Here is an 11,946-nt window from a genome sequence, read left to right as displayed (position 1 = left end):
AAGCACTTCCAGGGAGGAGGGGCTTATTCCGGCTCTTGGTTCAGGGGACACCATCCATCATGCAGGGAAAAAAGGGCCAAAGAAACATGCCCTGACCCTGACACCAGAGCCAAATCTGCCCCTGACCAACTGAGCGTGGAACCAATCCCTGAGCAGAAAACCAGCCAATCCCCGAGCAGGAAATCTAGCCAATCGGAGCTTGTCCAAGCTCAAGGGGATTGAAATCTGACCAATTCCCACCCTGAAAACCTCCACCCTGGAAAAACTCCAGCCCGAAGAAGCCCTACATAAGCCCTGTGCCTGCTCCCTTTGCCGCTGCCTTTTCCCACCCTGGCAGGGCCAGCCAGCCTCCGGGATTCCTCCCTCCCAGTAAATCTGAATAATGCCTGCTGAGCTGCCCCTGGCCTTGCCTCAGAGAGTAGCACCTAGCCCTAACCCATCCTCTGTTTAGCAGACACCTTTGGTTTCCCTTGTCCTCTGTGTAACTCTTGTCTCAGAGTTTCCCGAGGATACAAAGGCCTGGAAACCAGGAAAACCCTGGTACCTGACAAATCAAGGAATTTGCACTTGGCATTGTATTGTTGGGAGCTCCTTTCAGGTTGTTTTGAGCATATGGAAATTAACTGGCTGAACTGTAATGGAGAGAAATAAAACTGCCCTAGGCAAGGGGATGGGGCTTCAGTCCTTCCATGCTGGAGCCCCCTGTGGCCAAGAGAGGCTATATTCATTCTTAAGGTGCCTCTGAGTCTTCTTTCCACGGACCCTCGTGATCCCACACACCCGTGCCGTGACACTCAGCGACAGGTTTGGGTGAGACCTTCTTTTGCAGGAGCAGAGTTGTGACATGCGGGAACCTTTCCCTGGAACAGGGACGGTGACTTTGTGGTACTCCTTGGCTCCCGACTCCCAGAATACCTTTCTATTCAAGTTGCAATGCTTACACATCATGGTGGGGGAAGGCAGAGGGACCAGAGCAGCTCGTGACTGGTGTGGTTCCCACCCAGGAAGTAAGGCCAGACTATAGCCCTCAAGGGCTGCTTCCCCAACCATGCCCCACAAGACTAAACATCCACAACACTTAAACACACGCGCGCGCGCGGTGGGGAACAAACCCTAACAAAGGTAAAATGCAAAAACTCAACACTTCGGGAAGGTTCGGTTGCTAAGGCGTTTACCTTGACACCACAAGGACCTGGATTTAATCCCCAGGAGCCACATTAAAATGTCAGGTATGAGCTGGGCGCACTCCTTTAATCCCAGCACTCGGGAGGCAGAGGCAGGTGGATCTCAGTGAGTTCGAGGCCAGCCTATTCTATAGAGCGAGATCCAGGATAGGCACCAAAACTACACAGAGAAACCCTGTCTGGTGGGGGGGGGGGGGGGAGGAGACGACGACACAAAACAAAAAGCATGGCAGTACACACTTGTATCCCTGCACTGGGAAGATGGCGTTCTTAAAAATGTATAGTAAGTTTAAACATTCCATTAGTTTTAAACATTCCATTAGTTACCGGGATGTAAACCACTTATTTTCATAGGAACACTGCAGTGCTGAGAACTCTCGTCCCACCTGGCACTAGAAAGAGAGAACTAAAATCCCCACAGATAAGCTTTACTTGAATGTCTGCGTACATCTGACCAAACGGCAAATGTTTGCAAAGGTGAAGTTTATTAAATGGTAAAACCTGGGACGTCGAGCTCAGTCCGCAGAGTGGTACCCGCTGCTGTTTGCTCAAGGCCAAGGGCAGCACGACCCATTTTTCTGGAAGCCTCCTTACATTGCTTTTATTGCCAACAAAGGGGCACATTTTTTGTGCTTTCATCTCATCAGTGGCAAAAGTGCATCCCTCATATCTCTTGTTTACATCGCGGCTGTTACAAACGGGGTAAAAATGAGCTGAATATTTACCAGAAAAGCTTATAACACGTATAACTATAACAGCAACTTTATTTTAATTTTTTCATTAAGAGATTTTAAAAAATTCTTTCTCCCCAAATAAGCTAAAAAGAAGTCTCTGTAAAAATACCAAAAAACACATTTTAAAAGCCCAGACTGATATGATACATTTTATATGATTGACAGCTAAGAATAAAATGTCCAATTCTGAATGGTTTTGATAGGACTTTACTGGTGGGAACCAGACAGACTGTATATTTCAGGCTGCGGATGGAGATCAACAGTACAGTCCGAGCCCTGAAGGGAAGGAAGAAGAGATTTGTATTCATTTCCAAGTTTTGCGTGTTTGCTGACAGGCACCGGTGATGAGGTCACTCTGGAAGGCAGACATTTATATGGCGGGGTTTCCAGGGCTTTCCATACGACAGATTCAAACATTTTACCCAGATTTTTCTCCCTTATATTTTAAATAAAAGTACAAATACACAACTGATAAAAGATACAGAGTACAGAAAGACTAAAATAACACTACCCCCTCCCAACACGGCCGATCTTCCATGTCTGAAACCCTCTAACGGTCACATGGCCGAGCAGTTCACAAGCCAAAGCTGACCTTCGGTCTGCAAACACTCATGTCCATGGGCGTGTGCTGCGGATGGTCTTTTTTCCTCTGTCACAGAGAAAAGCCACACAGTCTTCTCTTTTAGAAAGAAAGTTTCAAGAGCAATGTGGACATGCTGTTCAAAACCAGCCAAGTCCAGACAGCTCCTCAGGCACCACTGGTTCAGCTGTGGCTCCAGAAGGTCCCAGGTGTTGTCTCTGAAATTTAGGAATCACATTTACTAGCAAGGCTCTTTTTTGTTTGGTTGTTTTTTTGTTTTTGTTTTTCCAGACAGGGTTTCTCTGTGTAACAGTCCTGGCTGTCCTGGAACTCACCCTCTAGACCAGGCTGGCCTCAAACTCATAGAGATCCGTCTGGCTCTGCCTCCCGAGTGCTGGGATTAAAGGTGTGCGGCACCAGCCACCACAACTGGCTAAGAAGGCATTTTTAAAAGAAAAAATTCCTTTAAAATTAGGGAATCTGAAGATGGGCATAGTGGCGCACACCTTTAATCCCAGCACTTGGGAGGCCGAGGCAGGCAGATCTCTCTGAGTTTGAGGCCATCCTGGTCTACAGAGTGAGTTCCAGGACAGACAGAACTACACAGTGAGACTCATTCTAAAAAAAAAAAAAAAAAAAAAAAAAGACAAAAATTAAAAAAAAATTGGGGACCCAGTCCTTGTAAATAGCAAGACATACTGCCAGCCAGCTATACAGAGCACAGCTCATGTCTTCCCTTCTTTCTGAAGAAGGCTCTCACTCTGCAGGGCCGGCTGGCATCTGAGTGAGATGCTCATACTGGTCTGGAGATCCTGACCCTCCTGCTTTGGCTTCCCAAGGGCTGGGGTTACAAGCAGGAACCACTCCACCCAACTTTTATTTTAACACTGTCCAAAAAGACCTGGACCGTGACAGCCGCCTCCCACGCAGTTGGGAAGGCCAGAGCTTTCTCAGGGAACTAACAGGTGAGCTGGAAAGGGGCTAAGGAGGGGAGACACGCTCCCCTTCGGACCAATCACCACTCCCAGCCCCAAGCAGAAGACTCTGAGCAGGAAAGACTTACGGACACACACCCCACGGCTAGCTCAGCCGAGTCCTGCCTCAATGCCCCGGATCCTCCTGGTCAGCTGCACGTCCTTGGGGAAAAGAGTGACCCGGCCGGCATGTAAGGTGAGGAGGTAGGCGTCCTCAAAGAGGTGAACTAGAAACGCTTCCGCTGCCTAGGGCAGAAAGAGAAGACTGAAATGGACGAAGGGCCTGGACTGGACTTCCTTGGAGACATACTTACTGACTCAAAGGACTGACGTAAAGGATAGGGTGAACCCGGTGGCCGCCCATCAGACCCCCTCCAAACTGTCAGGGATTACACGTTGGCTGTTCTTTTCAGGAGGCCAGGAACAGTCTGTGGTACCCCATAAGCAGTCCTGTGGAATTCTGGGATGCTCTTCCCCCTCTCGGCCTTCACCAGTACCTCCTCCTCCTCCTTACCTCTTGAAGGGCCAACAAGGCCTGGGATTGCCAATATAAGTCCAAACCGCGAGTGAATTTCCCACATATCTCTCTTACCTATGGAGGAGCGGGGTGGGGATCAGTAGTGAGAAGCAGAGGAGCGATTAAAGAATTGAGGTCTTTCTCCAAGCATCTCTAAGCATCCTCATTTCCACCATTATGTCTCGCCCTGATCTCTGGCTCAGAGGAGAGCTTTAACGGGCACAGCTTACGGGTGGAGAGGAGGAAAGGCGTTCTCCGGGCTAGGGAGGGAAACTGGATGAGAGGGCTCCACCACAGACAGAGGCAATGAGGAGAAGCCGGCCTCAGGGGAAACAGAGGATGTACAGCACCCCAAAGGGTTAGGGGTGACCTTCAGCCACATCAGCAAGAAGCAGAAGAAGAGAAAAGGTAGCCCCGGGGCAGAGTGAAGGTCCCCAGAACTCACGACCCGGCCGAAAGGCTGCTTCCTGAACAGGAGGTCAGTGCTCTTCTGCAGTCTCCGAACCTCCCTAAGCCACAGAAGTTTCCGCTTCCTGCGCAGACGGGAAGTGCCTGGGCGGAAGAGTGAGGTCATAAGGAAAGTGCCTCGCGGCGTAGCCGAGACAAGCCTTCCTGGCAGCAGACTTTACCACGTGGTGACTAGACTCCACCGAGCAGGGAAGTCTCTCTCTCTCCCAGCTGTAGGAGGCAGCAATGGCAGACGGGGGCTTCGGGCACGCTTGCTACGGGAACGCGGCCTGACCCTTTGGGTTGGCGAGGTCACGTCCATGAAGCCTTTCTCCAGCCCCAGTCCCTTCCCGACAGATCCTTCCCCACGCATCTCCTCTCTTTCCCATTCCCACCTGGACTGGGGAGTTAGTCATTTCAGTTTTGAGGTCCCTTTCTTTCCTTTTAACAGCTGGAAGGAACCAGACACTACCTAGTATGAAGATCTTGTCTCGGTTATCCTGGAGCCCAGGGAAGTAAGGACGGTTGGCCAGTGCTCACCAGAGGCCAAGCTGGGACCTCGGAAGTGGCATATTTCAGTGCTAGTGCTGGGGATGTGGGCTGTGACATCACAGCCTTTGGTGAAAATTCAGATTCTCGCTAGGAAATTAAAAAAAAAAATCTGCTCTAGAAATGCAGCTCTTCGGTAAAGTGCTTGATTGCCACGCACGAAGCCATGGGTTCAATCCCCGCAACACGAAAGAAAGAAGACTTCTGACTTAATGTAACTCTGATGTTGAAGAAGAAACTGAACTGGTATTGGACTATTTAAAATGAATACTATAAAAATTTACTCTTAAAATCCCGGGAGATATACCCCCCTCCAACAGCCCCAGAAGCAAACGAATAGCCTGAAATACATCTAGTAGAAAAAAAGAATGCCGAAGGAGTTCAGGCCTAGAGATGGTTCAGTGGTCAGAGCGTGTACCATTCCTGTAGAGGAACCAAGTTTGGTTCCTAGCACCCACGTCAGGTGGTTCACACTTCCTGTAACTTGAGGTCCAGGGGGAACTAATGACTGGTATCCTTGGTCACCTTACCAATGTGCATATACATAGGATTAGAAATAAAAATTTCAGCCGGGCAGTGGTGGCGCACGCCTTTAATCCCAGCACTCGGGAGGCAGAGACAGGCGGATCTCTGTGAGTTCGAGGCCAGCCTGGGCTACCAAGTGAGTTTCAGGAAAGGCACAAACAGAGAAACCCTGTCTCAAAAAACAAAAAACAAAACAAAACAAAAAAATAAAATAAAATAAAATAAAAATAAAAAATAAAAATTTCTAATGGAGATGGATGGCTCACTGGTTAAGAGTATTTGTTCTTCTTGCAGAGGACCTAGGCTTGGTGTCCAGCACCCATACATGGTGGCTCACAACCATCTAACTCCAATTCTAGTGAATCCAACGCCCTGACACCTGCATCTCGGTACGTACGTACGTACACATACACATACATAAACACACATACACAACACTGACATATAAATAATAATGTGGTTTGAATAAAAATGGCCCCCATAGGCACTACCAGGAGGTGTGGCTTTGTTGGAGGAGGTGTGTCACTAGAGGGTGGGCTTTGAGGTCTCAGAAGCTCTAGCCTGGATGTTGTGTCACTGTGACTTCCTGCTGCCTTTGGATCCAGATGTGGAACTCTCAGCTCCTTCTCCAGCACCATGTCTGCCTGATGCTTCCTGTTTGGATAATAACGGACTAAACCTCTGAACTCTAAGCCAGCCCCAATGAAATGTTTTTCCTTTATAAGAGTTGCCATGGTCATGGAGTCTCTTCACAGTAACAAAACCCTAATTAAGACAAATAAAAACCACAAAAATCTTTGTGGGTGTTTTGCCTGCATGTATGTCTGTGCCTCATGTAGATGTACATGCTTGGTACCTGCAGGAGTCAGATCCCCTGGCACTGTAGTTACAGATGGTTGTGAGCCACTGTGTGGGTACTGGGAATCAAACCGTAGTCCTCTGGAAGAGTCGTCAGTGCTCTTAACTGCTAAGCCATATCTCTAGGCTCCCCCAAAATAAAAATAAATCTTAAAAAACAGAACTGAGTTAAATTCAACTGAAGTGCTAGTTATTAAGATAAGCAAGACATATTAAATATGATAAATTAGTGAGAATGGAAACTAACTAAATAAATAGTATAATTGCTCAATAACTATAAACAATAACTGATAAAAATGAATAAATCTGATTGGTTGAACAGTTTGGCTAAGACAATCAACAAAACACACACACACACACACACACACACACACACACACAGGCTGGAGGTGCTGCTCAGAACACTCACCTCACACATACAAGGCCCTTGGTTCTTAACCACTGAGCCATCTCGCCTGCTCCATGAGCCCTTATTCTTTCTCGGAAAAGAAAGATTTTGAGAAACCCAAGTAGAATAAGAGAGCTGTAAGATTCACGATGCAAGAACACGTGGTCATGAAACGGAACTGATCAGAGATGCCATGAAACCAAACATCCTGAGGACGGGTCTCCACAAGTCAACATAAGTAGTTGGGAGCCAGAGAAGAATTCCAAGCAGGACATGTTGAGAATGTAAGGCCTGCCAGCCAGGTCCACAGGCCCACAGGCCCAATTCCAACAAGGTTAGCCTGGGGTACATGGAAGGTACTGCCACACCAAAACATTTGATTCTATGTGTATGGGTCATTGCCTGCATGTATGTCTGTGTGTGCAGGACCTGCAGATTCTAGAAGGCATGGGATCCCCTGGAACTGGAATTAAAGACGGTTGTGAGCCGCTATGTGGATACTCAGAGTTGAACTCGGGTCCTCTGGAATACCAGTCAGTGCTCTTAACCTCTGAACCATCTCTCCAGGCCCCTCTTCGTCAATTTTGTTTTTAATTGAACAGTAACATTCTAGTTGCTGTGTAAGACAAGAACTGGAAAGGGTTAGGAGTAGAAATGGAGGAGGGCTGGCAAAATGGCCCAGTGGGTAGGAGCACTGGCTGCTTCCTTCCAGAGGACTCAGGTTCAATTCCCAGCACCCACAAGGCAGTTCACAACTGTCTGGAACTTCCGGGGGATCCCAAGCGTTCACACAGACATACATGTAGGCAAAACACCAATGCATTTAAAAAAAAAAAAAAAAAAAAAAAGAGTAGAAGTCGAGTCGTGGCTCCTACTGTGTGTGTGTCAGGGTAAGGGAGGAGAGCAGGAAAGCCAGTGGTTTGAACTAGGCTGGGGGAGACCAAGTATGCAAATCAAATGATAAAAAGTTGGGGATGGAAAGCTGGCTCAGCAGTTAACAGCGCTTGTTGCTCTTCCAGGAGGCCTGGGGTCTGTTCTCAGCACCCTTACAGGGCGGCTCACAACTGCCTGCGGTTTTGGGGGTTCGGAGCCCTCTTCTGGCCGTCGCCAGCACCCCCGTGCGTGTAGCACGCGCGCGCGCGCACACACACACACACACACACACACACTAAAAAAAATAAATAAATAAAAATCCCGTGTCTGTTAGAATCAGCAGTGTCTTTTTGCTCAAGCTACTACCTGTCCCGTCTGCGCCTCGCTTTTCTCCCGGGCGGTAAAAACGGCCAAGAAAGAAACCAGGAAACCCCACGCGTGCACGGTTCGCGGCAAGCCTCAGTGAACCAGGGGCAGCGCGGGCATCCTCCGCAGGGCGGGCGCGGGACGGGGCCTCGGAGGTTCGGGCAGGCGGGCTTACCTAGATGGGAGCTCCGTCGCGAGGGCTCGGGGGTCGGGCTGGAGGGCCGCCTCCCCGGGGTCCTCGGCTGGCGGCGCGGGCTCGTGGATGGCCGCGAGGGTCCGGGGACCGGGCTGGCGGGGCGTCTCGTCGGGGTCCTGGGCTTGCGGCGCGGGCCCATGGTTCCGCCTCCGCTGAGCCTCGCGGGTCCCGGGTTCCGGGTCCCGCGGCCGAAGACGGGCGAGAGAGCGAGGCGACCCTTGCGCGTCAGGGACACCGGAGCTCCGCCGCCGCCATCAGTTCAAAAGTCACCCGCCCCGCCCACCGCATTTTTAAAATCCCCAACTCCGTGACTCTCAGTGGCTGGCTCTGCAACGCCGCCCGTGGAGCGACAGCCGGAAGGACCAGTGAGAATGAAGGTCTGGCCGCAGAGCCAGCCAATGGGCGCTCGGAGACGCGAAGGAAGGCGGGGCTTTCTCACACTTTGGTGGTTGATCTTCGAGCGACTTGGGCTCGCTTTCTCCGGTGCCCTCTGGGCAAAAGGACAGCTCAGTTCTGATGTGGGTGGCAAGTTTGTGGAATTCATTCCCTCACACGTTTTATGCTTTCATATCAACGTTGGTGTGGCTTTGGAAGTGGGGAAACAGATCTCCCAAGAATGTGAAAACTCCATACAGCTCCCGGGAGCCTCCCGAGAGCAATCAGCAAATAAGGATTCAGAGACCAGGTTAACTGCGTGAACTTTTCAGATGATAGGATCGTGGGGACAGCCAGGACGATAGGATCTGAGGACAAGGTCAGGCAGGGCAGGCGCCAGCACTATTCTTGGACCATGCTATTGAACACCATGACGGAACTGTCCGAGGGGGGAAAAAAACCCAGCTTTTTCCTTTCTCCTGGGAGTAATATGAATTCGGGTCATGTCTCCGTAATTAGAAGAAACAGAATTTCAATTTCGTCATTTTGCTTTTTTGAGTTTTCTAAATGTTCTACCACGAACGTGTACTCTAATCAAGAAAATCCTTATATAATCAGAGGTTTCACAGAAGCCTTCTGCAACATTGGGGTGGGTGGTGTAAAATGGTGCAGCTGCTATGGAAATGTGTCGTGGTTTGAATCTGAAATGCCCTACAAAAGCTTGGTCTCCAGTGCAGCAGCGTTCAGGGGTGGGGACTGTGAGAGATGATTGGCCCATAGGTGCTCTGACTTCATCTGTGGATTTAATCCCAGCACTTGAGAGGCAGAGGCAGGAGATTTTGCTACAAGCTTGGGGGCAGCCTAGCCTAGTGGGTTTGAGGCTAGGCATCCTATGTAGTAAGATTTGTCTTAAACAAACAACCAAGCAAGCAAGCAAACCAAGGCTGATGGCATAGCTCCATGGTAAAGCACTTGCCTCATACACAAGGTTCTGTGTTCAATCCCCAATATGCTATCCACAAACACAAAATTTAAACATAGAATTATCCAGAAGTCCATGTTATACATTCAAGAGAACTAGAAGCACATATATACTATGTGTGTGTGTGTATATATATATATATATATATATGTATGTATGTATATATATATTCATGCTTGCAGAAGTTTTACTCACAATGAGCAAACAGTGGAAAGTACCTGGGTGTCCATCATCAAATGAATAAAGAAAATGAATATACAATGTGTGTTACTCACTTTTAAAAAGGGAAGCATTTCTGACTTATGCTACAAGGATGAACCTTGAAACCATTGTGCTAAGTGGCATAAGCTAGCCACAAAAAGACCACTAGTCCACGATTCCACTGGCCTGAGGTAGATATGGGAGTGGTCCAATTCATTTAGAGAGAAAACAGAATGGTGGCTGCTGGGAGCTGGGGGGATGGATAATGGAATTATTGTTTAACGGGGACAGAGTTTCCAGTTGGGAAGTGAAAGTAGTTCTAGAGGGATGACAGTTGTGGTTGAACACTATGTATGTTCTTAATGCCATCAAAGTTTTATATTTACTATTTAAAAAAAGAGAAAAGCAAGTTTCTCACTAAGTCTTTTAAGGCAGAGTCAAATCACAGAAAGATGACCACCCCCCACCCCCAGCCCCATTATCCAGGTCAACATGGACGGAAGAAATCCAGATCCTCAGCAACTGTTAATTAGATAAAAACAACAACAACAACAAAAAACAACCTTCACCTATGAACTCTGCTTTAGACAGCCCTTTATTAAACTAGCAGTAGAGTTGGGCGGTGGTGGCGCATGCTTTTTTTTTTTTTTTTTTTTAATATTTTTAAGATTTATTTATTATGTATACAGAAAAGGGCGCCAGATCTCATTACAGATGGTTGTGAGCCACCATGTGGGTGCTGGGAATTGAACTCAGGACCTCTGGAGGAGCAGTCGGTGCTCTTAACCTCTGAGCCATATCTCCAGCCCAGTGGCGCATGCTTTTAATCTCAGCACTTGGGAGGCAGAGGCAGGCGGGTCTCTGTGAGTTCGAGGCCAGCCTGGTCTACAAAGCGAGTTCCAGGACAGCTAGGACTACACAGAGAAACCCTGTCTCAAACAAAACAGAACAAAACAAAACACAAACAAACAACAACAAAAAACACCAGAAGTAGAAAGCTAGATAGAAGACAGAATCCAGAATTCATAAGAAACTGATGAAACCAGCTGCCTATGAAGCTGTAGTGATGGGTGGCTTCAGGTAGAAGAAGGAGAGGTGTTTATTAATGTACACATTTTTACATAGTTTGGTTTTTGAACCAATTGAACTACTGATATTTTTTATTAAAGAAGCCAAGTGGACTGAAGATGTCGAGGTGAACACTAGTCGTCTGAGCTCTAGATGAGCTGAATGGAACAAGAAGAGTAAACTGTAGATCATAGGAGCCCTCAGAACTACTGGGGACCAGCATAGGAGGAGAAAGGGGGGAAATTAGTTGTTTGTGCCGTAATGTCTGAGACAGGCGCCTTCAACCAAAGCTGGCATCACAGAGGAGCGAGCAGCTGAGTCAGGATTTGAACCCCACACCTAGCGATGGCGTCTACCTTCTGTCGCCACACCACTGCTTCTTGCGATGGTTTTACTTTCCCTTTCCGAAGAGGGAAGTGGGTGCAATTTCACACATCTGAAGTCCCGCCTACTCTAGAGTCTGATACAGGAAGATCATTCAAGCCCAGGGACTGTGGCTTATATCATGCTTTGCTGATTCGGCATCAACATGGCGACCTGGGAGTTGGGAACCACCACATTGTTCGTGCTAATTGGAAAAGCTATACCCTGGCTTGAGCAATACAGTGAGAAGCCACAGGGGTGTGAGGAAGAGGGCAGTGGCAGTCTAACTCAAGGAGCTGTGTGACTGAGGCGTCACCACACCTGACTCAAGAGGTCTGGCTTGAAAATCGTCAATTGGAATAGGCATGGTGGTTATGACCCGTCATCCCATCTACTTGGGAGACTGAGGAAAACCGAAAGCTGTAGGGCCCAAGGCCGGTCTGGACAACTAAGGAAGACTCAAAATCGAAGGTAAAATAAAAACAGGGCTGGGGATATAGATCATTGGTGGAGGGCTTGCTTAGCATGCATGAAGCCCCTGGGTTCAATTTCCAGCACGCACACACACACACACACACACACACACACACACACACACACACACACACACACACACACTAAATCTTAGGGCCACTCTGATGATCAGAACACATAGTCCTCACCTTGACTCTAGTCAGCTTAAGGGCATGGCTTGAGTGTGGGCTTTTATATAAGCTTGGATTCTCGCTTCCAGCTCGCTAGCTCCATGACTTTGGAGATTCACTTG

General features: G+C 48.4%; 1 protein-coding gene across 2 annotated transcripts; it reads right to left on the bottom strand.

Moving 5' to 3' along the window:
• Positions 1–1,930: 1,930 nt before the first annotated feature.
• Positions 1,931–8,449, bottom strand: Cenpa (centromere protein A). 2 transcript variants are annotated; one of them, XM_015987760.3, is made up of 5 exons: positions 8,171–8,449; positions 4,435–4,541; positions 3,987–4,064; positions 3,562–3,718; positions 1,931–2,716 (listed from the first exon to the last, which is right to left on the bottom strand). In XM_015987760.3, the coding sequence occupies exons 1-4, from the start codon at positions 8,328–8,330 to the stop codon at positions 3,584–3,586; spliced, it is 480 nt and encodes a 159-aa protein (XP_015843246.1). In that variant the 5' UTR covers positions 8,331–8,449; the 3' UTR covers positions 1,931–2,716; positions 3,562–3,583. The 2 variants fall into 2 exon arrangements, with proteins under 2 accessions (XP_015843246.1, XP_006994331.1); XM_006994269.4 differs by having other exon boundaries at positions 3,572–3,718; positions 8,171–8,448.
• Between the last annotated feature and the right edge of the window lie 3,497 nt (positions 8,450–11,946).

Source organism: Peromyscus maniculatus, chromosome 22 (genome assembly GCF_049852395.1).
Source record: "Peromyscus maniculatus bairdii isolate BWxNUB_F1_BW_parent chromosome 22, HU_Pman_BW_mat_3.1, whole genome shotgun sequence".
NCBI lineage: Eukaryota > Metazoa > Chordata > Mammalia > Rodentia > Cricetidae > Peromyscus > Peromyscus maniculatus.
This window is presented reverse-complemented; position numbering and strand designations above follow the sequence as displayed.

What these genes read in the sequence shown, in the direction of transcription:
- Cenpa (XM_015987760.3), bottom strand. Translation starts at nt 8,330, where the DNA reads ATGGGCCCGCGCCGCAAGCCCAGGACCCCGACGAGACGCCCCGCCAGC. An exon ending in GCGACGGAGCTCCCATCTAG is followed by an intron (nt 4,542 to 8,170) that starts GTAAGCCCGCCT and finishes TCTTCCGCCCAG; the next exon opens with GCACTTCCCGTCTGCGCAGG. An exon ending in AGCAGCCTTTCGGCCGGGTC is followed by an intron (nt 4,065 to 4,434) that starts GTGAGTTCTGGG and finishes GCTCCTCCATAG; the next exon opens with GTAAGAGAGATATGTGGGAA.